The sequence below is a fragment of the Callorhinchus milii genome, unplaced genomic scaffold (genome assembly GCF_018977255.1).
Source record: "Callorhinchus milii isolate IMCB2004 unplaced genomic scaffold, IMCB_Cmil_1.0 Scaffold6, whole genome shotgun sequence".
Lineage (NCBI taxonomy): Eukaryota > Metazoa > Chordata > Chondrichthyes > Chimaeriformes > Callorhinchidae > Callorhinchus > Callorhinchus milii.
The window spans coordinates 17,569,024-17,596,299 of NW_024704747.1; the positions used below are offsets into that span (position 1 = coordinate 17,569,024).

Below are 27,276 nucleotides of genomic sequence, written 5' to 3' on the forward strand. Positions count from 1 at the left end.
GCTGTATCTTTGAGAAACGGTGAACACACCTTGCTGTAAAATAGCTACATTGTCCAGTTATCTTAAGATCCACCGAAATGAGGGAACTGATGTTCAGGTGGCTCTTGGAATGAAAAGCAAAATGTGTCTGAGTGCTAACCTGTAAAGGGGCAGTATAGGCACCTCAATTACTGTGTAATCCTACAAAGCATCGTACCAGGGAATGGGTGGTGAGGTGGATCAGAGCACTGACCTTTTATCTCTCAGACCAAGCTTTGAACCAAGTCCAGATGAGCGCATCAAAGCATCTCCTTTTAGGTGTAAGGGTCATTATTTTCAAATGAATAGACAATTTCATGTTTCTTGGGGAGGTTTGAGATTTCAATGCGACGTCCTTGCTCTTACACTATGAATACATTAAATTTGTTTTTGTTTTATGCTTTGGTGTATTAAACTGATCCGCCACAAATGAATAAAGCAGAAACTTTTAGAATGTAAGCTTAAATCCATTTTGTGGCCATGTAGGATTTGGTTTCAACATTCCAGTGCTATTGAACACATATATTTGTTTTAAGATTCTGCCATCCCTCATCCTCCGGGACCACTGCAATTCTCAGCTGATAGGCTAAGTAGGTGATCTGCTCACAGCTCTTTGACTGAACTGCTTTGTTTGTGCTCAGTGTGTGGGAGGTGTGTGTGATTTGAGCCGTGTCGATCAATCCTCTGATATAGGTCTAATGTATTGATCTCTTCTTTTCCCTCTCTCCCATGAAGTGAATGGCCAGTTTTACGTGGGGGATTGCTGGCCAGGATAGCGGGAAAAAACTCCCTTCTCGAACGGATCGACTTCAAGATCCTCACACTCGTATTCAAATCCCTTTCACTCCCTGGCACCTCCCTACCTCTGTGACCTCCTCACTCCCCAATCCATTGCCCGGCGCTCTTCTGGCACCGGCCTCCTGCTTGTCCCTCACAACCTCCACTCCACCATTGGAGGTCACGCATTCAGCCCTGAAATTCTGGAACACTCTCCCTCAATCCCTTGCCAGGCAGTATTTTTTCAAATACCGCCTGAAACCTTCCTTTTCAACCATACTTACAAGTAGTCACAAAGCAAAAATTCTGAGCACATACTTGAAAAGTTTGAAAACTAATTTAGAAGATTGTAAAGGTAATTTAAACTTTTGGGCACCAGTCGTATGGTGGGTTTCACTGTAGTGACCAAACTCCAGCTTGGAATACAGGCTTGTTGGGTAGCTTACAAACTGGAGTGAGTCTGGACTCACATGTGGTGGACCTTCATCTGCGGGGATCCCTGTATTTACAAGAATATTAAAGAATGAGATATTTATTGAATGTCGCCCAGGTTTAACATAGTCCATTCTTACTCAAAAACAGTTTATCTACCAAATTACTATGAATTCTCAACAAAAACTACAGCTTGTGTCTAAATACACCATTTACATAAACCAGTGCCTCATGTTACTTAATGATGGGAGCAGTACACACTGAGTTAGAAGTGGGAAGGATTTAGTGGTGATTAAAGCCACAATGGGAAAGATAGGTCTTGAAGAGATTATTAAAACCGAGAGAGAAACAGTGTGGCGAGGTGCTTAGGAAAACATCTGCAGGATGTTGTTGTGGCTGAAGACTCGGCTTCTCGTAGTGAATGAAATGTGGCACAAGAAGGGACTTTTCAAATACCGCTCGTTATGTTTAACGTTCACCAGAACGGGCACATGGAAGCTCAATTTAGCGTCTCATCCGAACGAAGGCACCTCTGGCAATGCAGCTTTGCATTGAAGTGTGAGCCGAGCTGAATTTGAATCCCCAGTTGACTGTAAATTAAGTAGTTTTATGCTACAATACAGTCCCAAGCCCACTATGAAATGGGACAAGACCACCTAAGGTCATTTCACCGGGGAGACCTTCATCCCATCATTCCAGGATGGATTTGAAGCCCTAACCTCATTGCTAAAAGATCACTAGTTTATCCCAATTGGCCACCTGGTCCACAAGATCTCGGCTTTTAAAAAGTTGTTTATTTTTGTAGTTCACAAAAAATCGGTCCCAGCTGCCTTATAATATTAGACCTGTGGAGATGTGATTTAATTTAAGAGTGTGAGAAACCTCTGGTTGTACTTGCATGAAGATTTCTCAATGTGAGTGTTTGTAAGGCAGAACAGTGCAAACAAATGGTTTATCTAATGACGCACAGTGGAGCAACCCCCAGTGGCCCTCCTCAGTGTCATGTACACAAGATTAGAGCCTACAGCAAAGAGAAGTTCCTCATAAATGTTTGCACAGTATTTGATGGAGTTGAGAGCTATTGGATGTCATAGGTGGGAAGGATGGGGAAAGCTCCCATTTCTTCATATTTCCAGGCCACATGTGTTTGGTGTCTTTATCAATTATAAGTGAAAAGTAGATATATTTGTTTTCAAAATTCCATTACTCATATCTAAAAACTGAAATGTCCTCCAAAGATTATGTTTGGATGTCAGTGTGTGGGTTGCGGAAGAGTCTGCAGTCTGTTGCATCGGGATCAGCTGTCCTGTGTCTGTCCCAGTGTGTGTTTAAGTGTGTTAGATGGCCTGCATATATGTGAAATTGGATTAGCATTTAAATAAGTATCACACGGGTCATTGTGCAGTCAAAGTCTCCCCCTCCCCCATTTATTTCTCTTCGCATGAAAGTGACCGTTCCCACCTTTGGAAAGCATCTTAGTACAGAATCGCAGGTGTTCAGAAACCTTCCATTTCTCATATTCTCTGTTGCTTAAGGCTTCTCGTCATTCTGGTTGTGATGAGCATGCAAGATAGACAACCCCAATGAATTTCTAGATCCTGGTAATTGTTACCGAACTGGGACCTGATGTAGAGTTGTGTAAGTTGGGGAATGCACTACTGGCTGCCTTCTGTTGTATCTGTTTCTTACTGTCGTCCAGAGAGTTCCAGTGTAGTGACATTCACTGGAGCACATTAACTGTCCCTTGTGGCATCATTACTGCAGGCTAACCAGGAAGGGCTTACTGTAGGGAGTCCTTTGCAAAATGTGTTCTGCTTCTGAAATGCTATATTCAGGGTGTTCATTGTGATCAATTTAAAGAAAACAACATTGATTCAGTCACTGAACTGGGAACACAGCTTAAGGGAGCACAGGCTCTGCTGACAAGACAACATAGCTGTCATGTACAAATGTCCTGGGTATCATTCCACCTCTGAACAAATAAGTCCTGAGGCTTGTTGATCATTTGGAAAGGTCAATGCTATTTCCCCCCACCCTCCAACCTTCTCTCCCTCCTCTCCTGAAGTCACTGAACAGTGCTGGGGATATGGTCCCACAATCAGTACTTTGTTCATTCAATTGGCCATTTTTTATGCCTGACACTTACAAAAAACACAATCACTACACTTTACAGTAAATCTTGTGAAGCTCTTAGGACACCCTTCCAACCTGAGAGGCATTATACAAATATAAGGATTATTGATTTATTATTTATTCATGACGAGACAGTGAATGCTAGAAGGTTATTCAAAGGTGGGGACTTTCAGTGTTCTGATCTAGTTAGAGATAACTACGTACTAGCTTAATTTTATGCTGTGACTTCTAGTGGCCCGATTGACTCTGAGAAGTAATGGAATGAGAGACAAAGCATTAAATAAAATGTACCAGTAATTTGCTGTCTTGTGGTAGCCCATTGTCAAACACATGTACTCAACAGTCACAACTCTCACAAGCTATTATCTTATAAGAGTTAGTTAGTTCTTGTGATTAGGATCAAAGGTACTATGATACTTGTAGTAACTCTAGCTGTCTGGCCTCTGGGGATGAGAGCCTTTATCATATCAGGTTTTAAAGGGCTGCTGTGGAGAGACTAGGTAATCTCAAACCGAATTTAACCAAACCCCAAATTTAGCTTCCTCCATTTCTTTTATCTCATATTCATTTTGAAAAAGATGATTAAAATATAATAGTGAATAGTAAAGTGGGCACCAAACTGTGAATCTGTATATTCACATTATGTCTGTTGGTTTGGGTGTGGATACTCTATGTGTCTGTACAGATTATTTGGGTGTAGATATTTCAATGCTTTGAAATGTCCCCCTGATGTAAAAAGAGCTATATAAATTAAAATGCAGTGTGCGCGTATAGGTATTGTACTTCTCCAAGATGCTATCCCACATGAAATGTTCTTTTTAAATACAAGTTGTTGTATGTGTCTGTGTAGATTGTTTGTGTGTGTGTGTATGTGTAGATATTGTGTGTATAGAGTGTGTGTGTGTATTGCTGTAAATCTGATTGTGTGAGTCTCAGTTGTTCACCAAACCAAAACTTTCGCCTCCCCAGCAGCATTTATTGTTTAGTGTTGGGAAGGAGTTTAATTTGTACCTCTCTAGGTTCAGCAGTGTGCACTTTGTAGACCTGCACTTTGTGTCTCCTTGGCTTCACCCCCACGCTACTGCCCAAGACGCTGTTCCCGCCCAGCAAACACCGGCTTAATTTTTGCCCAAACTGCCCCACTGTCGTTAGGTGAGCCTTCAGCCACTCTACCCTCACTCTCTGGAACTCCATCTCGGAGTCTCTTTCCCTTTTCTCTTCCCTCCCTGTGCTTTTGGCTACATTCCCTCCCTTTCTCTTCACCCTTCTTACCCCGTTCAGACTTTTGTGAAATACTTTGAGACATCCTCCCAACATGAAAAGTGCTTTATAAATGCAAATTGTTGTTGGTGGTAAAGATATAACCTTTTGTTCTTGTTATCTATTCCTGTATACTGTGGATCTAGCTTGGTGCCTTTATAAATGCTCATAGATATTGGTTATTCCTACTTGAACCAGCGCCGACTTGAATTTTGAAGCTGAGGAGCTTTCTGTTGTAGCCAAGTGAAGTGGAATGTAACATAGCGATATTGGAGTGCTTGTAGATAGGGTTAGCTTATGAAGAAAGCATCAAAGGATTTGTATTTACCTCTGAAAATCCAACCGTGGAGAGCTGGTCTGGAGTTAAGTGGCAGGGTTTGTTGGGCTAGAGAGAGAGAGGGATAGTGAATATGATCTTTATTTAGTCTTTGGTACCTTGTGGTGTACAATGCATCACTGAAGAGGTGTAAGTGAATTTACTGGTTGGACTTATTTTCGCTCAAGTGCTCCAAGACGTTTTCCTATGTGAAGGGCGCTATATAAAAGCAAGTTATTGTTTTCATTGGAGTTTAAGTCTTCTCAAAATAATTTTGTCCAAAGACCTTTCTACCAAACACTAAAAAAATGTTTAGAGAGGGGTGCGGTAGAAAATTCTGAGATAGATTCATGATCTGCATGTTAGAAACCTTTTGTATTACCTCACCGTGACAGCAAATATTAATAGAGTAATACATTTTCAGAGTATTGGAGAAAGGAGAATAAAACATAACCAGCCAACAATGAGGAAAGGTTGAATTAAAATGTGCAGCATTGAAACCTTTAAGTCTTTAAGATTCTGAAGGGACTAGATAATGTAAACCATGATAAGTTGTTTTACCTTGTTCTGAAAAGTAGAACCAGAGGACATGGCCTGCGATTGAAGGGGTTAAATTCAGAACAAATCTGCAGAGACATTGCTTCAGAGACATTTATGGACCAGGTTCTCTACGGAGACGGTGGAAGCAGAAAGTGTCTTTTGTTTCAAGAACAAATTAGATAGATTTCTGCTAGAATATAATATCTCAGGGTACAGTGTATAGTTTGGGACATGACATGTCAAGCGACTACCAGGATGGTGGAAGGCAAACTAGATAGACCTTGGACTTCTTTCGCCTAGCAAATTCTTATGTTCTCTTGTACCAAGCTGTGAAGTGTGGGCTCACTCAGTCATCTCTTCTCTGATAGCTGTCAATAATAATAATACATTAATTTGATACAAGGCCTCATCACATTGTTGAACCATCTGAGTGCTTCACAGGATTTACTGTACTGTGTAGTGACTCAATTTGTAGGCAAACACAAGCAGCCAATTTGCATGCGGCAATGTCCCAGAAACTGCCAAGAATTGAATGACCAATTTTATCTGGGGATCATTCTCCAGGACACAGAGAGAAACTCCCATCTTTATTCAAATGTTTTTTTTCCAATAGTGCCATGGGATCTTTAATGAGCAGGCAGACAAAACCTCAGTTTAATGTTTCATCCAAAGATCCAATTGGGCTTGAACCCACAACCTCTGCAACTTACTCCTTGCAATATCGTCTGGGGCAATTTGGAATTTGCTCCCCGTGGGCAGCGATAGGTGTGGTTACCTGTAGATTTTCTTGGGCTGAAGAATGGTTAGGGAATAAAGAATCCTCTTGCTTCTGTCCTCCCCCCACCCCCCCACCCCCCCCCCCCCACCCCCCCCAATTATAACGTACAGATAAAATTGGTCACTCATTTCATAGCTATTTGTGGGGCATTGCTGTGTGGAAATGAGTTGCCTAATTCATCTAAAAATACAGTCAGCACACTTCACAATAAAATCATGTGAAGTGCTTTGAGACATCGTGATGACATAAGACACAACATCAACTGCAAGGAATTATTATTATGAATGGTTAGCATTGCAATGCAAATCCTCCTTCCCCTCCTGACAGAAAGAAAAAAAAGTCTGCTATTGCGTACCATCTAAAAATGACATTTTCTACAGGGCAAACAAAAAGCCGCAGTGTCTCTTTAGAACATAAATGCAGGCTGTTGTTCGGCGGTTTTGATGATGTTGGGAGTGGGGGGCGGGGGAGAGAGGGAAGAGACTAATGGGTGGGTTAGATAAATGAAGCTTTTCTCCTCCATATGTTAGTCCCCAGCCTCAAATCATAGATTGAATCCCCAAGGCCCAAGGCTGCTTATGCTCGCTTCCTGCTTCTTGCTGGGTGGTATGTGACTTAATCCTATAATTCTATAAAGTGCTCCTGTTACTAAAACTTCCCAGTTTCCAGAAACGAGCTCCAGGTTCAGTGGTTTTCTACCGCAACTCCTCCCCTCCCCTTCAAAGAATAAAAAAAATCAATTTACTGTCATGTGCACAGAAACAAACATCACTCAGTTGTAAACGACCCTAAGTTGTGAGGTCAAAGTTCGGCACATCTTAAACAAGAACGCTTTTGTGAATACTTTCCAACATGACCTGTCAGTGTGTGGAACAATGGCTGCTTTCTGCCTGGGTGACTGCATGTCCACTGTTCCCTGACTAGAAGCTGTAATGTCATTCAGTGGAACATTTCAACTCTCCTCTCAAAACAAATATAGCTGCAGGACTCTGCCCCTTGCAAGGGCTTTGCATTGGGACTCCTATTTTAAGCGAGACAATGCTTGGCGAGTGCAGTAGCTGAACCTGAAAACCCCCACTGACAATGGTTTACTGTGCGCGGGGAATCATTAGGAAACCTGTGCAAGGCTGAGTTGACTCTGTCAGTGATACTGTGCCCCAAAGGCATAATGGATTAGGACGTTTTAAAAGAAAGGTAGATAAATGCTTAGAAAGTAACAGTATTAAGGGGTTCAGGAGAAAGACAGGGAAATGGGATTAAAAGATCTGCTGTGATCTGATAAACGTGCTCTGTGAGCTGAATGGCCTCCTCCTCTTCCTTATGTTGAGACTGCCCCATGGTGGGCTTGACACACTGCTCTAAACTACTGCTGTTTCAAGCCTCACATCAGGACTCTGAATTCACAGTCCAAGGTGACACTCCAGTGAAGCGCTGGGGGTGCATTGCATTGTGGACTTTGAAGATCCCATGGCACTGTTCAAAAACAGAAGGGAGTCTCTCCTGAAGTCTTGGCCAACATTCCCCCGATAAAATTGATTATTTGCTTCAATCCCTTCATGGCTGATCCCTTAGTTGCCATGTTCGCCTACAAACACTATACTTCACAGTGATCTTGTGAAGCATTTTAGAAGTCCTGCCGACCCAATAAGGCACTGTAACCCAATGCAAGTATTATTTATTATAACCGTGATACTGTCAGGTGTGTAAGGAGACTCTTGAGGTTTTCAGCAGCTCCAGTGAGTGGAACCCCTTCTTCCCTGCACTGAAAGTTCGTGCTTTTCTAAAAATGTATCACCTGCACACAACAAAAAGGGTGTTAAACAAGCAACCTCAGCACCTAGACCCTGACGCTTCAAATCTATTTAAACAACTAGGTGTCAACACTTTTCACCAAACAGTTTAAAATGTCAATGAATGAGTAAAGTTACTGTAGAGTTCAGCTTTCGCCCAGCTTTTGCTCAGCAGCCATCAGCGTTATGCAGCCAGCAAACTTTGCCCTGCTGAATAAACAGGAACTCCGTACAAATAAATAACTAGTGCAATGGCCAGCAGTTTAAAGGTTAAATGTCGCAGAAAGTAATTAAAGAGAATGGACGCCATCAAATCTTTTCCTCCCAAGTAAAATTTGAGGCAATCGATTTTTCATCTTTCCTGGTTCCTCGGTGCCATGTATCAGTAGATGAGAGAATAGCTGGTTAAACAGACAGCCTTTGTCAATAGGCAACCTATAGCTTACTGATGCCTGGATATTTGGAAGAAAGAAAAGAGACTTGTTTTTTTATAAAGTTTTGTCGTGTACGTTGAAACATCTCAAATGCTTCACCTGTAATCATTAATTGTAGTGATCGATCTTCTGGGCAAACATCACAGCTATTTTGTCCACAAGCTAATGAAGTCCTGTAGCTCAGTTTGCAAGTGAGAGACCTGAGTTCAATTCCAGGCAGGGCGAAACCTTGGGCAAGTTTCCTTACTCCACACAGAGCCTAATAATAATCCCTCCAAAACCAAAAACAATAATAAAAATTGGTAATTTTCAATCTACGACTGTTTGTGGGATATTGCTGTGCGCAATTGGCTGCCGCGTTCGCCCACAAATATACAGTCAATTCACTTTACAGTGTGTTCTGTGAAGCGCTTTGGGACTTCCTCCCGACTTGAAAAGCGCTATATCAAATGCAAGGATTATTATAGGATTAAGTGAATCACCGAATGTTTAGAAAAAGATTTAGTGCGTCTAAGTATGTGTCTTAAGCTGTTCTCCTTATTGGTTTGATCTCCTTATGCTCAGGTGCAGTTCTATAGGCGCTGGTTACCAACCTGCCCGCTCTCTCTGTTCAGCGGGCTCCAGTCTGCTCCATGTCTTCTACCCAACCCTCCTTACCATCGGTGGCTGGGCTTTCAGTCTCTCTGCCCCCACACTCTGGAACTCCATCCCATGGTCCCTTCGCCTCACTTCCTCCCTTACCTCCTTCAAGGTCGGTTTCAAGACCCTTCTCTTCGATCCTGCCTTTGGTCACCCTCCCAACCTTCTGCCTTCCCTCACCCCTCCCCCATGCTCGGGTTCCGACACCTGACTGTTCAATGCTTTGGGACGTCCTCCCAACGTGAAAAGCGCTCTATAAATGTAATTTGGTTGGTGGTGGTGGTGGTTGGTTGCCCTCAGGTGCCCTGCCCAAGTGGCCATTGTTGACACGTGAGCCTTGGCAGTGAGTAGCGCAGTTCACACTACCACACATTTATTCCATTTGAAGTCTTCAGTTCGACTGGGGTATGTCTCGTATTCTTATAGCTGAGTTAATGACCTGAAAAATAGTCCGACCAATACAATAACTCATTTCACAAATCCCAAAGTGTTTTTGTAACAAATTTTAAGATCAAGTGACAAATACTTTCCCATTTACTGTGCAAAATGTGTTTCATGGTGTGCATCTATTTGTCCCATATTGTGCATTCGTGCTGTTAAATGCAATCACTTCAGTTTACAGGTCAACAGAGAAAACTAAAAACTATCCATCATGTTTTGTCTTGATTTCCTTCTGTTAAAGGTATTTTTTTGCTCTTCTCCTGGCTAGAATTCCACAGCTGCTGGCACTTCACCCAGCGTCTATTTTTCATGTAGGAGCCTTGACAAGGAGTGTCACAAGTCTATTCATTGCTCTCACAATGCAACAGCCTTATCAGAGGGCATTGTACACGAGTCTGATCCTGTAGTCCACACACTTGCCTTTTCCAGGAGGATAATCTGGAGGGAGATCAATTCACCTTTAGTTGGCATGACTACCTGGTTGTGTTATGACAATAGGAGAGGCGGGGAATGAAATCCAGAAAAGTCGCTTCCTGCTCTTGTCCAGTGACCTTTAAGCACTCCAAGATATACATAAAAATAAAAATGTTGGTTGTTCTCTGAAAAGTGAGTGTGGCCCTCGTGTGCTAATGTGAGCAAGCTGGGTACAGTGCTGAGCTCGGCTGTATTTCTGTCATGATTATATAGCAAGGAAAGCACCTGTGGAACTGTGCTCCAATGCGAGTTGTTGCATTCAGCAGCGATCAAAGAGAAAATTGGCGAATGAAAGGAGAATTATCATCGGGTGAGCCATTACTGCCAAAAGTACCACTTCCTGATATCACTGAATGGGAAAATTGCACACCCTGTCACTTCAGTTAAGATGTCACAAAATACTGATAAGCCCATCTACTCCCCTGTCACTGCACTCAGGTTCTCCACAGTCAGTTCACACTCACTGATTTACTTCCTTATCCAGATTCTCCAATGAACCATCTAAGCAAGATAAATTGCTCTCCAGACTCTCACATATATGCACTTGAAGAAAATAAATACAAAGGATTTTTTTGGAGAAAAATAAAAAGATGGAATGTAATCTCTGCTTCAAATGATCGATTTTCACCCTCGCCTGTTTAGGCCATTTGACCCCTTCTAATATAGGAGTAGAGGAATGAGAAAAGGCCATTACTCTATGAATAATATCCTGAGCAAAACAGTTCGTAAAATGAGTAATTTCCCCCAAAAGAGAAGCAGTGCCGCTGTTATTAATTTTTTTTATTTACAGTTATGCAAATCTTAAACGTTTTGTCGTAAAATTTCAAAAATTATATGTATATGGCCAATTGGGACCTACCAGCAGCTGCCTAGAGTGTGATTTTCAATGAATTTATGGAGGGAATGCCTTGGTGCTAAGCACTCACCTGACACAATTAATTTCATGGCCGACCTTTAAATCTGACACCATATACTCTGGCATCTAAATAATTGCCTAATTGGTTCTTACCCTTCTTACATTAAAATCAACAAGAGCAACAAAGGTCCGTTCAATAGTTATTTTATATGATAATTCAAAGCAATCTCTTTCCTTTTTTTTGCCAAAATAAAAATCGATAAGAGTGCAAAAGGTCTTCATAATCCATAGTTTATATTTATACTTGCACTGTTTGCAATTTTTTTCTTGTTTTTCTATTGCAATCAATAAGATCAATTGAGGTCAGCGCAGTCTTTAAGTTGAATTATGAATGGCAGTGACCCGTTCAGAGCAGTGGTCTTCCTTTAAGATGAACAACTTTGACTTCTCCAGGTGTCATGTGCATCCTGTACCCCATTTATCAGTGCTGCATTTGTATCTGAGTGACTCTGGTACAGCTGATCTCCAGAATTGATTTGGCAACTTATCACCCAAAGTCCCTCCCATTTCCTGGCATTGTCAGTTGTCTGACCTTAAGTGTCGCAATATACAAGTGCCCCTGGTTCGATGCTAGACAAAATAATCATAACAATCATATTTATCATCATAATAATATTCATTATTATTATCACATTCATTGCATGTGATATACGATCTTTCACATCAGTAGGATATCTCAAAAGGATTTACTGTGAAGTGTAGTGACTATTATTTTGTAGGTGAACAGTTACATTGTCGAATGATAACCTTACTCAGACAGTGGGTTATCTTAAAAATCTTCACAATAGCTTCCCTTCTGCTCACCCACGCACTCACAAGTTTTTGGAAGGCACCGATGTGCAACAATGTACATGGTGTAGGTCTCTGATTAGCCATTTATGTTTGTTTGCAGGTTTCTGTAAAAGGCCCCAATGGTCGTCATCCCTCTACAGTTGAGGCACAGCAGCACCGTCACCGGTTTGAGGAGATGGATCATCAGTATGACTCTCTTATCAGGTAAGAATACCCATCATGATAAAGTTGTCCTCTTTGAGAATAAAAGAAAAGATAGAATGAGATAAAGCTATCTACTTCATTGAGCCTTTTCCTTGCACAATGCACATTATGATCTTTCTTGGAGCATATCCACATTTCATCTCCTGAGAGAAATGTTTGTGAAGTTTCTTTCCGCTGTCCCAAAGGAATAAACAAATCAGAGCTCCAGAAGACCTTTCTAATTTTGCTTTGCATTCAAGGTAAATTTTCAGCCTTGGTTTGATATTTCTGTGGTCCAAGCCATTCAGAAGTTGTCATGTTCCACGCACAAAGCGATTACCTCGATTTATACTTTGAGCCTTTGATCCTGAACTTTTATCAGATCCTGTCCATCTTTGATAGACAGTGAGTCTCTGTAGGCTGCTTGACTCTGAGGGTGTCTGAATTGAGCTCAATACCTTCACATTGCCACTTTTCAGCAAGGGACGCTGGACAGCAATAGGGTTTTTAATAACTGTGCTCTGGCTGAGTGTAGCTAATTCAGCATAGACCAAGCCAAAGGACCTGGTCTCTTTGGCTGAATACCCACTCCACATGATGCATTGTTTAAGTGTGCCATCAGGGGAGTTTTTGTTTTGGTTTTCACTCACAGCAATGTGTGGCAGCAGATAGCAATCAACTAATACAAAGACTTCTCGTTTCCACATTCCCCTTCGTGTAAAATGGTGCAGCATCGGGCAGGCCAGTGGTCACCAACAGTCATATTAACATCCAGATTTTGCTCTTAACACCCAACCATATACCTTTGAATAACTATGAGGTATATCTAGGGGAATTGACAATGATGCCACGGCTCACTACATCCTACGGAACTGATGGCTGCTCCGCTGGATTCCTGTTATTGTCATTCTCAGTCTGTCAGCCAACAAAAGTATAAATAAATCTCATTTTTCTAGCAAAGGTCAGAATGCACCCCAGTTTAAAGCAGCTGTGATCCTCTATGCAGAGATGTACATGGGGGAAGGAGCCTACCATCGTTTTTGACCCACCTAGTGAATAGTAACGCATCCCATCACAGTTTTATACGTACATACATATTCAGCTCTTGCATTGTAATGTTGTCAAAGAAAGACTAATATTAGGGATGTGTGTGTGAGGGGGTGGGATCTGCATTACAGGGAGTTGCAGAAAGATTTGTAAACAACAAATTATGAAAGTCTGCGAGTTTTGCCTCCGACTCTCTGAAGCTCTAGTCAGGCATCGATACAGTATAATTTATGTAGACTTTTGCATTGAGAGGACATCTCAAAGCATTGATCACTATCTCTATTCTGATTTCACTCTCCCAGAGTCAGCTGCAATAACATAAGAAAGTTTAATTGTCAATCTTTCTATGGTTTAATCCCCAATATCATCGGAAAGTTACTGGGATCCTACTGAAACATTAACCCTAAACTACTGAAAACAACAATTAAAATTGACAGACTTAGCCTACATTTGCAGTCAGCCTTTTTGCTTTTATTTTTGTTTCTTTACTTTCTGCACTTCTTAAAAAATAGTTTTATTTGTTTTTCGCCCAACATATTTCCATTCTCTGTATATTCTATCCTTTAGTCCAAACTAATTATAACTTCAATACACCTACTTACTTTCCTCTGCCTCCCTCTCTGCTCCATTTGGTAGGTGGGAAGCGACCTTTTTGAAAACTGAATCTTTCGTTGGCTAAAAGACGACTTTAAAAGACGAGCTTTGCAGCCCGTGAAAAACTCTGACTCCCAATATTGACACTGATACGTGAGAGAAGTGGCCAGGTCAGACTGAAACGAAAATCCCATCAAAACCGGGAAGTTGCACTCAGCAGCAGTCCCCCAGGATTGAGGGTTAACATGTGTGGAACACAACATTTAAATACTTCTCAGTGACTTTGACTTGAGAATAAAATGGCGAGATTCAGGTGGGAAAGATAAGCCACCCAAGTTTTGTTTTTTCAGTTTAGGGTGTCTTCTGAATCCCTCTCAGTTGCCTTTATAAAGTTCCTGTGCAATATCCAATACCCTGCTTCATGCCCTTCTGTACCACACTTTGTGTACGGTTCCTTTTGTTCGCTTGTGTTTCCATGATAAAGTTCCAAGCATAACACAGCTGCACTAATTTGGCATTGACTTGCAAGTTGTTGAGTAAAACACAGTATATTTCTTTTAAGTTTGCAAATATGCAGCTGTGTCATAACAAAAAGGTATATAAAGATACATGGCTCGGTACTTTAACAGAGATTTATTTTATTTATTCCTGAAAGTAGTTGAAGTTACTTGCTGGAGTCAGGTAATGCTAGATGTTTGCAAATCATGCAATCCCTAAAACAGGCAGCATTCCTCTTTTTAATAACATGGATGTTGGAGTGGGTGGGAGGGGAATTTACATCATTTGTAAACAGATTGGTAAAGTGCAAATCCTGCACAGATGTGTATAATGCCCACCTGACGGAACTTTGATCAGACGCCAACCTCCTGCAGATGCCTACTTTGGCTCCAATCTGACTTTGCACAGATGTGGAATTGACATCGGAGCAAAATCCCAGCGGATCAGTGTGAAAAGTCCACATCCGTGCAAGCTTCTATATTTGTGAATCCCGTAAATTGGATTTGCCACAATTTGCCCTGCTAGTTGTTGAGAGGACAAAGGTAGTGAGTGTGGCATTTGTTCAGAGTTGTCAGGGAATGGCAGTGTTTTTCTCCCGGCCTGGTGAATTCAAACTCTGGTTACCTGGCTTCATTGAGGGAAAAGGAAGGAGTAGAATTGCAGCTCACAACACTGGGATCCACCTTGCATTGAGTCCTGTAGCTCAATGGTTAGAGCACTTGCCTTGCAAGCAAGAGATCTGAGTTCGATTCCTGGCAAAATAGGAGTGGGGGAAGAGAGAATAAGAATCTATTTTAAGTAGTAAACTCATGGAGAAAGAAGTTAAACACTAGTTGCTCAGTTGGAATGCAAATATGAAACCTCAGGCGTTTTACTGATATTTAGTCATGGTTACTATATTTAGTTGCTTTAAGTATGGAATGTTGATAAGTGTCTTAAAAAATATATCAAGGAAATGATCTGTAGTCTTCAGAGCAATGCACTGTGTTCTCAGCTGTTTCAATCAGGGGAGAAGGAAATGACTTCTGACCTGGTGTTTTCACTCACTGCTCAGGTTTGTCCTGTCTGGGCAAAGAGTAAGTTGATGGGCAACTGAGCCAAGCCTGGTACCTGACAACCCACTTAATTAAAAACAAACACTCCCTATTCTCCAGTACAAAGCCAAGAGCAGGACTGGAATACATTTCCACGTGGGACATGAATTGAGGTGGGGGTGTATTGTAATCCAAAACCAAGCCCATTGATCGAGTTGGGTGTGGACTTGAATGGTGTTGGATGTGCGCACCCTTCCCAGGCCCAGCTGAAACAACATTTTATAGTATTTTAACAGCCTTTTGTTACACCTATATAACCTGGAGTAAACTCAGTCAAAGCAAAGATTGTGACACACTACTGAGTGTTGGGTTTTGCTTGATCATGGTTACAGCAAATGCTTGCGTGTAGTCCAGAGGACAGCATCAAGTGTCCATATAGGACACACCTGGGACAGTCTTGGGTACAACACAGTCCTTTATTGTGACCTATTGTAGAGAACCAATATCCATTCTAATTGGGACCAGCCTAATTGACCAAGAGGAAAACAAAGTGCATCATGGATATGTGTAAGTTTTTCGTGTGCTTCTCTCTCTAACTCTGTGTGTGTGCGCATGCCTCTGCTTCTCTACCTGTATTTATCTCTTTCTACCATGCGTGTATGGCCGTTTGTTTGTGCATGTCTCTCTCTAACACTGTGTGGGAGTGGGTATATATCTAACTGTGTATGTCTCTCTCTCTCTCTAACACTGTGTGGGTGTATGGTTGTCTATCTCTATTTGGATCAAATCTCTTCACCTTTTATAGGCAATTCGGTCCCACTGCATTAAAATTATGATGCTGACAACCTCACACATACACAACAAAGATAATTCCCGATATCGGAGCTTCACATGGAGAAGTGGCATTCGACCGTATGTGGCGCCTTCCTGTGACATGTTTTATTTTTGTGCTGTGGCCTCAGTTCCTAGAAACTGGATTGACGTTGTTCAGACTTAACTTCATTGAGGGCTCTTAATAGATATCAGACAAAAGAGGCATGAGATGTTAATTTAATTACTTTGGCCTCTACTTGACCCAAAGTCCGAGAAGTGAAAGAGCACATGCTAGTTCACGGCAGGTTCTGTCTGGACTGCGCTGAATGTATCCAGCAGCATTTAATGCTCTCTTACTGATGGTCATTTAATGCTGTTCATTAGGACATGTGACGACAATAATATAACAACAATTCTTGCATTTGATATAGCGGATTATCATGTTATCGAGACGAATCAAAGCAATTCACAGAATAAGCTGTAAAGTGATGTTACTCTGTATATTTTGCGGGTGACATACAAAGCAAGAACATTGACTGTGTGCCACTTCTGCTCACTAGAAGTTAAGAGATAAGTTTTCTGGCTTTGAGATCAGTGTTCACTGCTTTCCAAATGATAAGGTAGTTAATATTCCAGCAATTCTCTGCGTAAAAATAATCTTCAAATATCCCCTTTTTTCAGATGGTGATTCTCAGTGTATGCCCTCTTAGACAGACAGACATACACAATTTTCCAGTAAGGGTAGAATGCACCCTTAATTGTATATTGTGTGTGTTTGGTGTGGGGAGTAGTTGGAGGGAAATCTAGATGACCTGAATAAAAGAGAGTGAGTGGCAGAAAGAGAAAGATGTGTATTAATTCACAGTTTATGATTATAACCTTTGGGAAATGCAAAATATTTTTTTGAGCAAGTCCTTGGGGTTGTTGAAGGAAAATGAAGAGCAGCCTTTAGTCATTGCCTTTTTGTTATGTGAAATTGATAATTGCAGCACTGAGTGATGGCTGGTATCTGTGAAAGACAAAGCTGCGTATTGAAATTGTTGTCTGTTTTCTCTAAACAAAAAGACTCCTGCCTTTCCAACAGACCTTTGAGATTTTTTTTATCAGACACAAGTGTCACATGATGATCACACATAGGTCAAAGAATAATGCCTCTATTTTTCTTTTTTTCTCCTCTCTCTTCTTTGCTTCTTAATTTGATTTGAAAATTCCCAGTGTGTTATCGAGAGATAAGGGTCAAGACTTCATTCAGCAGTAGGAGAAGCTACTCCGATAGCACAGGAGGTAAAGCTCCTACCCAGTGTAACACTCAGCCGGCAGGTCCCAGGTACAATCTCAGATCTGTGCTGAAAAATCAGATCGTAGGTGAGGCAAGCGTTGCTACAATTGTGAGATCAACTAACTGAGCACAGACCAGGGATTAAACCTGGGAACTTCTGATGCATATGCCTCAGCTGCTTACTGGACAAATGCTTCTGAACAACCGATAACAACAACAACTTGCATTTATATAGCACCCTTCAAACGTCGTCTCGGGGCACTTAAAATGACCTTGATTGGCTGTCACAGTGCAGCGAAGTGGCCAGCAGCGCTCCAATGTGCCGGGTGTTACAGAAACAGGATGCAGTTTGCATGTGCAGAGTACAAACTGCATATATAAACTGCTTGGTGCGACATCTCGGAAGTCTTCAAAAGACTCAGCATTCCCCTCCGCCATTCCCCTTTCTCTCCCCCCCCTGTTATCCAACTGCCTGTGATTATCTACCCCTTACACACGCGCACGCTGAGAAATTATTATTTAGCTTTTTGATAGCCACAAAACAACCCATACCATCAGTTATCCACCTCTTTGACATCCCAGCACCTTGGGAGGTCCTCTGATGTGAAAGGCGCTTGTTGTTGAAAAGCTATTCTACCCTCATCCCTGTAGAATTCAGTTATTTATTCCTTTAACATGCAGAACACTTCCTTTCCTCAGTTCCCCATTCCCCCTCTGAAACATCTTCTTTGCTTGGCATAATACTGGCCCTGAATGATGTAACTTATAAAAGATGGAGAACTTACTCTTAGAGCTATTTTCCACTTTAACATCTTAGCAGCTACTTCCAGTGTTGAGCTTTCCATTGTGACATTCACAATACTTTCCCCCGAAAGTTAACTTCCCCTTTAAAAGCATCAAGCACTGATAGCCACTGCGAGGATTATCAAGGGAACTATCAAACAGGCTTTAAACGCGATGAGGAGAGAAAGTTTAGGCTGAATAATCTTGTTGAGGTCCCATTTAGCAGCACAGACGGACACAAGGACTTTATCTTAGTCCTCTGTCTGTCTGGGACGTGAACCTTGCTACCCTGAAACAAAGGATAGCAACTAAGAATAGCACCTTAGCCAGATGGACCATTTTGTCGTGTAGACTGGCCCAATACGAGGCAGCAGAATCCTAGCAACAAGACTCCTCAGCCATTAAAATAGATGTATCCGCTGTGATGTTCGGTGCCATAGAAACCGAGGCACAATGCATCCTATAACAAGGCCTATTTCATCAACATAGATTTCAGCGTAAATTGTTTTCCCCAGAGTACATCCACAGCTTGAGAGACCAGTAACCTGTATAGCAAGTGTTAAAGATAAGTACAGTGCTTATATAAGTCTCTTTAATGCTCTTGCGCAGGTCAGCGATGGTTGAAATATTCTTCTCCAGTCTATAGCTACCACTTTGTAATGGGCATAATCATATCACAGTGTTTTTCAGTGTTTTTTTAAACAATTATTATCTCCCTTTTTCTGCTCTCCCACTGATGGTGACATACGCTGGGTAATCCTTGCATTTCTTTTGTTATTTTGCATCTTATCACGTTGGAAAGACGTCTCAAAGTGCTTCACAGAATTTACTGGGAAATGGAGTGACTGTGTATTTATAGGTGAATGCAGCAGCCCAGTTGCACACAGCAGTGTCCCACAAACAGACATGAAACGAAGGACCATTTTTTTTTACTTGGGGTATTGTTGGCCAATAATAATAATAATAATAATAATAATCCTTGCATTTGATATAGCGCTTTTCACGTCGGGAGGACGTCCCAAAGCGCTTCACAGAACACACTGTAAAGTGAATTGACTGTACATTTGTGGGCGAACGCGGCAGCCAATTGCGCACAGCAATGTCCCACAAACAGTCGTAGATTGAAAATGACCAATTTAATTATTGTTTTGGGTTTTTTTGGAGGGATTATTATTAGGCGTGTGGAGTAAGGAAACTTGCCCAAGGTTTCGCCCTCTGCCTGGAATTGAACTCAGGTCTCTCACTTGCAAAGCGAGTGCTCTAACCACTGAGCTACAGGACTCCACAAGTCCTGTAGCTCAGGACTTGTTGGCCAAGACCCCAAGAGAAACCCCCTTCTCTTTTTGAATAGTGCCTTGGGATCTTTAACGTCCACCTGAACAGGCAGACGGGACCTTGGTTTAATGTCTCCTCCGAAGGACAGCACCTCCGACAATGCAGCACAATCCCAGCACTGCTTTGGAGTGCCAGCTTGTGCCCCGACGTGGGGCTTGAACCCACAATCTTCTGACTCAGAGGCGAGAGTTCAATGGATGCTGGCCGCTCTCTGCTAAAGTTTCTCATCCAAGTGGCTCGTTTTGATGTTTGAGGACAGAAGAATAAATAGCAACAGGATCTTAAGCGGGGGAAATCATAGAATTCTCTCAGCACAGCAGGAGGTCATTCAGTACATTGTGTCTGTGCTGGTGCTACCTCCCCCACTGGAGCTATCCATTTCACTCCCATTTCCCAGCTCTTTCCACAAATCCTTTAATTTTATTTTACCCCAAGCTACTTAACCAATTTATTTTGAATCCTGTTAATGGGCTCTGCTTGAACAAGGGTTAGTGACTCGGCTTTCCATATGATAAGGCATTCAATATTTCAACAACTCTATCCATAAAAAAAACAAATCTCCGAGCGTCCCCTTTATTTCTTCAGACGATGTTCCTCAAGTTTTGCCCTTTTTGGGGAGGGTGGGTGGGGGAAACATCATGGCAAAGCCTGATTCTGGGCTAACTCAACTCACCCTCTCCCCACATTCACACACACACACACACTTTCATTGACTTTCAGTAAACACCTCTGGATTACATCAAATATTCCGTCTGTATCACAGCACACCATGCCTCCGTGTGACATTTCCTCTACTCTGATTGTCATTCCTGCCTCCGAGTCAAGAGGTTGTGGGTTCAAACCCCATTTTGGGGCTTTGAGTTCACAACCTATGTTGACACTCTGATGGAGTGCTACATTGTCATAGATGTTGTCCTCTGGATGAGACCGTTAAACCGAATTCTCATCTGACTGTTCAGGTGGATGTTAAAGATCCCATGGCTACTCAAAAAGAGAAGGTAGTTTTTTTCTGAGGTCCTGGCCATGAATCCCCAGTAAAAAATGATTATGCACTTTATGTTTGTGGGACATTGTTGTGTGCAAATTGTCTGCTGCATTTCGATACAAAATGCATAGTCACTGCACTTTACAGTAAATCCAATATCAGCTGCACAAATTATTATTGTAATACTTTGTGTTTCATTGAATAACCACCACATTGTCCACATTATCACATTTTCTCAGGATATTTCTCCTTATGCTTTTCCTGATATTTCCCCCATCGGAATTGTCCTGAATATGTTACAATTCTTTCCCGGATATTCCCTATTAGATCTATCCTGTTTATGCTCTCCACATTCCTAAGAGAGAAACTTATTTTTCCTCCATTTGTGTCTGTGATTGTGTCTATGAAGGACACTGACTCAGGCATTTCCCAGGGCGTGTTATGTTATGAATCATATTCGAACAGATGATTTGGCACTACATAAGTGAGGTGTGCCTGAATCATTGCAAGCCCTGCAGGTGGCTTATTATTGAGAATTGAAGTAAACAGACAAGTATATCCCAAGGTAGAAAAGAACAGCAAAGAAAACTATACAAGTCAAGAAGTAATTGGGTAATGTCTGGTTTTGTTTTCAACAGACTGACAATTGTAGGATGAAGGGAAGAAAAGAATTCCCCAGAGAGACTGCAGTGAGGTCTGACCACAACACAGAGAAGAGGATAACTTATTTGGTGCTTGGGAGGAGCAGGAGAGAAAAGTTGGAAGCAATGATGGCCGTAGCTGTATTTATACAATGAACAGAAAAGTTAGTGATAGAGAAAGGGGCTAAATAAAGGCTAGAGGTTAGAAAAGGATCATTTATATGAAAGCTATTCTATCCAGGAATGCAAGAGAGGTGATAAATGAGCCTGCCTAACTGTGGCATCGTTATTTCTAGTTTCTGAAGAGAGTTGTGGAGGGGGGAAATAAACACTTGACATGAAAGAGAAAGCCAAGGTTCTTGGAGGCTACTTAGCAAAAATTGAGAATCTGAAGTCAGAGAAGATAGCGAATGTTGACAGATGAAGGGTAGATTAAAAGCAGAGCCACAAAAGTAAGAAGTGGTAACTCTTGAACTTTCAAGAGACATGAAGAAACAGATTTTTGTGGAATTGAGAGATTTTCACTGCCCCACAGCTGACTATGGGGGAAATCAGGGATTGAAGTTAAGGTCATGTGCCCTAATGTTGCTCTCTGAGGGAAGAGATGGAGGTTAGAGTGCAGTCATCAATGAGGCTATATGGGATCCCCTCCTGCATCGAAAGAGTCATCAATTTGAAGAAGGAGCAAATAGAGGGCAAGAAAACAGAACCCCTGAGTTGATGGGAAAGGAATCATAGTTGGAGCATTTTGAGAGTAAACTGGAAAGCCGTGGACAGAACTTGTAGAACTCCTGTAAAACCTTATTTACAATCACATGGTGCTTTGTGGGAAAAAACAGCAGCCAATTGCGCACAGCTGTGTCCCACAAACAGTCGTGGATTGAGTGGCCAAATTATTTTTGTGTTTTTTCTTGAGGGATTATTATCAGACGTGTCGAGTAAGGAAACTTGCCCAAAGTTTCGCCCTGCCGGGAATTGCACCCAGATCTCTCTTTTGCGAGGCGAGTGCTCTAACAACTGAGCTACAGGATTCCACATTGACTATATAGTTATTTATATAATAAATAGTAATAATCCTCACATTTGATGTAGCATTCAGAGGACATCTCAAAACGCTTCACAAGATACAATGTAATGACTGTGTATTTTGTAGGCAAACGCGGCAGCCAATTTGCACACAGACAATCTGTGAAATGGCCACAAAGTGAATGACTAATTTTATCTGGAGACTGTTGGCCAGGACACTGTGCAAAATTCCCTTCTCTTTTTGAATAGTACCATGAGATCTTTAACATCCACCTGAACAGTCAGACGAGACTTCGGTTTAACATCTCATATAAAGTATGGCACCTCCAACAATGTAGCATACCCAACGGCCTCTTTGGATTGTCAGCTTAGACTATAAGTTCAAAATCCCGATGTGTGGCTTGAACCCAAAAGCCACCTGACTCAGAGGCGAGAGGGGTACCAACTGAGCCAGGCTGACACACTGTATATAATGTTGTACAATTCAAACTTGTGTCATGCAAGTTCCTCTGCGGTAACTGTTTTAAATGGACCAGGTTCTAATAATATTAATGTGGTGCCCATTAGAGGAAGGTTGTAAGATGTCAAAGCCATAGAGAGGAAGGTGCAAACGAGATGCATGAAGATAAGAGGGATGAGAGGTTTTACTTATGAGAAAAGACTGGAGAAACCAGGGCTGTTTTTCTTAAAAGAGAGAACATAGAGAGGAAACATGATTAACATTTTTAAAATAAGGGTTTTTGATAAAGTAAAAGGGGAGAAATTATTTCTGCTGTTCAGTGATTCAGGCCACGGATTTGAGATCAGCACCAAATAAGCAAAGGGAGGCAAGTTAGGAATTTATCAGTTTTTTCAATTATATTAATGTACAGAGGATTGTTTGATGTTGAATGCCCTACCAAGAACAACGATTGGGGCAGAAACTATATTAGCTTTTAAGAGGAAAGTAGATTCATATCTGAAAAGGGGAAATATAAAAGGGTTCAGAAAGTGGGACTAAAGGGATGGGTCTTTCAGAGAGTCAGCACAGGCACAATGCGCCGAATGGCCTCCTTCTGTGCTGTAAATTTCTATGGTTCTCTGGGCTTGTATTGTAATTGACCTAATGTGTTGAAGATTAACCACAGGAGTGCTTCCGTTGGTGCTGGGCTCTGGCAGAGGTTGCAATCTGTGTTCCATACTCGGCGAGGTTATGTGCCACTCAACTATCTGCCCTGAGCTCTCCACTCACCGCAGGGCCACCCTGCAGAGGAGCAGCTTCCTCTCTTTGCACAGACTCTGTGGCATTCATTATTTTCAAGTCAATTCTTATTCTACTGCATCACATACCAGAAAAATCAGATTTGTTTTTTTTAAATGATCTGCCCTTGGTAGATGAATGTATCTTGTGGAGTGCGCTTCATTTCCTTTGCTCTGAAGATCATTCCAATTTAAACATCACTGAAATGGTTCAAAGGCTGGTACGAACACCTGAGACAAGCTGCATTTCTCTGACCCACGATGATATAAAGAATCAGTGAAATAAGCTCACTCGCGCTTGCTTAATCATTGTCCTCGAATTGTGTTGGAGTGGGGAATATGTGTGTGAAAAACGGGTTCCAACGAGCTCTGTGGTTTTTTCGTATGAATAAATTAACATTTGATGGGACTACTGAAAATCGAATAATTATTTGTAAAATGAGATATTTTTGTGATGGAGGGCTGAGCAATTCTTTTTCTCCCCTCTCTTAAGTCCCTCTAATGTGCTGCACTTAACTTTTTAAAACCCTAACAGGCGCTCTAATTGACAGGGTTGAGATGGATTGCTTCTGAGCACTGGGTGGGGGCTGGGGGGCGTGGGGGAAAAAAAGCTGTCGGCATTAACCCCTCGAGTACCAGATTTGCCTTCCCCTTTTAAAATGCTCTCGTCTCCCATCACAAATAGGGCGACTTAAATTTCCAACAAGAAATCCGTGCCTCTAAACTTTACAGTCATTTTATATATTTTTTAAAAAATGTATAAAATTCCTCCTGGCACCCAGCAATAGTGAGCACGTGGGCAACGGGTGACCTGGAATTTCAATATTGGCAATATTCCTTCTCCTTGATTTTTCAAATTGCAGCATTTAGGGAATGCAAAAATGGAATTGCTCAGAGTAGCTGAATAGAAATACAGGCTGGAAATACCATTGCGGTGCGTCTGTCTAGTGTCACATTTTTTTAAAATACATACACATTTGCATCTCTCATATCCTTCAATTGATTGCTTCACTGAGTAGATATCTGATTCCCTCTTGAACTTACTGACACCATCTGCTTTGCAGTGGGCCATTCGTTTCACATATTCACCACTTTCTACGCAAAGTAACTATATCTGAACAGTGGGTTCACCATTGTCTTCTGAGCTTCAGTTTGCGAGCAGTTATGCCCCACAAATATTTGTGTGTGTATATATACGTACAATATATCTATTAAAATATTTATTTAAATTATACATATATATTTATACCCACATAAGAGCTGATGATTTCTGTTCACTGCTCGATTATATCTGCACAAGAAAGTGCTGCTTGATAATGCCTTTGGTGAGAATAATGGGCCACAAGGATTAGACCCGTGTATAATCTTTAGATTTGGTATAGCGCTTTTCACACCGAGATTCCATCCCAAAGCACTTTATGTTTATTACTATAAAGTGCAGTCATTGTTATTTTTGGTCAAGCAGACAACCTGTTGAGACTCAGAGGTGAAAGTGCTACTAACTGAAGTCATTTTAACATTATTTGTTTTGTATTTTCTCTTTCACTTTCTTGAGATTTTGTTCTATCCTCCAAAAATATTCTAGTACTAAAGTTCTGTTTCAGGGACAGTGAGCTCTCTCTTTAACTCAGGCCACCTTTAGCACCTCATTTGTTATCCTAGCTGAAATTGGCTACCTCACACACACCACGAATCAAACCTCACATCCTCCCGATGTGTATAATTCACCTCTCAGAAAGTGGATTTTAACAACTGAGCTGCTTTGGCAAATTATGGTGGTACATCTGGCTGAAGAGACCTTTAAGGATTTCTAAAGGACTTGCTTTGTGCATCATATTCAAAGCCCGGCTCAGTTGGTAGCCCTCTCGCCTCTGAAATCAAGCTCTATGTTGGGACTTTGATCTCATGGTCAAGGGGGAGCACTCCTTTGTCGGCAGTACCATCCTTCATATTAGATATTAAACCGAGATCCTGTCTGCCTCTTCAGATAGATGTTAAACATCCCATGACCTATTAGAACAGTGAAGGGACTTTCTCGCAACAATTCATCGCATAAAATTGGTCACTCACTTCATGATTATGAGACATTGCTGTTTACAAATTGGCTGCCATTTCGCCTACAAAATACACTTTACAGTAAATCTGTGAAGCGCTTTGAGACATTCTGATGATACACTAAGGCTCTATAGCAAATCCAAGGATTATTATCACTATATATCAGCACTAGTGTTCATCCTAACAGCAAGCTAGGCAATATTTGATGTTCTCTTCAACTTATTCTGCTGTTTGTAAAATGTAAATGCTACAAATGGCATAGCTGTGTGTCACCACTATCACTAGTTTTGTTTCTAAGATTCTCGCAAGAATTAATTTCCCCCCTCCACTTCCCTCCCTCCCACCCCACGATATTTACAGATTATGGCTCTCAATTTATTATTTGGGATTTTGTGAGTATGAAATGGCTGTCTTGCAGACCCTGAAATTATTTACAACTCTCACAGAATATATAGGCAATAATGGATTCCTGGAGATAGTTTACAAGATATAATCCAATCCAGGGGGTTGATTGCCTTATTTATAATAATGTATACCTCAGGGTGATTTTCAATCCAATTCAGCGATTTGAAAGAGTTTTCCACTCTCCCCCCTCACCACCCCCAAATGCTGACTGCCCCCTCGTATTCTCAGGTGTGAGCCTAGACAATTAGTTATTTTGTTATTCGATCTGGAAAATGGTGCAGGGGGCATGGGGTCACTAATGAGCGTGTGTATATTATGTTTATTTTTTTAAGCATATTCCCCACCGTCAGCTGAGATCAGCTGGGTTAAAATTCGCCAAGGATCAACTAGCCCCAAATTGGACAGTGCCTTTACCAATATATTGGGGTCATATATTGGCTCATTTGTATTGATAATGGATATTTGGGAGTGAGTTGTACCCTTTGACTGAATTGAATGTTTGAGACAGGGGTGGACTGGTTATACTGGAAATTGGGAAATATACCATGGGCCCCCTTTAATGATTCTCAAGCACCCCTGTGATTGGCTTCCATTACTTGTTTGGGGGAGTCAGCCAGGTGTCTGACACATGCAGAAACCCATCACCATGTTTAAGAGTTTCCAAACCAAACTGAGAATTCTGTGCATCCCACCTACACATGGGAATTCCAGAGATAGATTGTTGAAATGGAAAGCACTCCCATTATTTACCACCCCAGAGCCTGACGACTGGGTGAGTGGCAGCTCAGACCAGCCAGTCATTGCCCAGAGCCTGTCCCCCCTGATGAGTGACAACAAAAGCAACAACTTGCATTTATATAGCAGCCTTCATGCCGGGTAGTGTCCCGGAGTGCTCGACAGTGGCGGAGTCTGACACCGAGCCAGGGGTAGAGGGAGGTGACCGTAAGCACGATCAAAAAGGAAGGTCTTTAGGTGGGATTTGAAAGTGGGGAGGGAGGGGGCAAGGCTAGAGGATTGAGGGGAGAGTTCCAGAGTTCTGGGGCGTAGTGGGTGAAGCCATGGCCACAAATGGTGGAGCAGAGGGGACGAGGGACAAACAGGAGGACGGCGCCAGTCAAGCGGAGGCAATGAGGAACTAACAGTGGAGTGTGTTAAGATATGAGGTAGCGAGTGGCAGTTGCTGGGGAGGTTGATCCCACAGGTTGTCAGGTACAGGATTGGTTTAAATAGCATTATCAAATTTTAAGCAAGTTTGACTGGAGCTGAATAGAATCATAGAAATGTACAGCACAAAAGGAGGCCCCTTGCGTCTTTGCTGGCTCTTTGAAAGAGCAATCCTTTCAGACCCTCTAATATGCCTTTCCCCCCATATCCCTGTAGCTTACTCCTTAGATATTGATCTAATGAATGAATGGAAAGAATCTTACTGATTCATTTTGGTTTTTTTTGGAGGTTGCAATGAATATTCATGGCGTCACACTTGCACTAATGTAATGCCAGGAGTCTACATGTGCATTAGTGTGACAGCATGAGTGTACACATCCACTAATGTAAGTCCACACCAGTGTAACACTATTGGAACTCATTGGGGTGTAATTTGCAGGATGCAGTTAATATTG

The 27,276-nt window shown here is 41.7% G+C and overlaps 1 protein-coding gene across 1 annotated transcript in view; it reads left to right on the top strand.

The window, feature by feature from the left end:
* pard3bb (par-3 family cell polarity regulator beta b) overlaps positions 1-27,276 on the top strand; it is a 394,398-nt gene that overhangs the window by 363,042 nt on the left and 4,080 nt on the right. Inside the window, exon 26 of the mRNA XM_042336226.1 lies at positions 11,841-11,944. Coding sequence (XP_042192160.1) covers positions 11,841-11,944 — 104 coding nt within the window. The remainder of the gene's footprint in view (positions 1-11,840; positions 11,945-27,276) is intronic.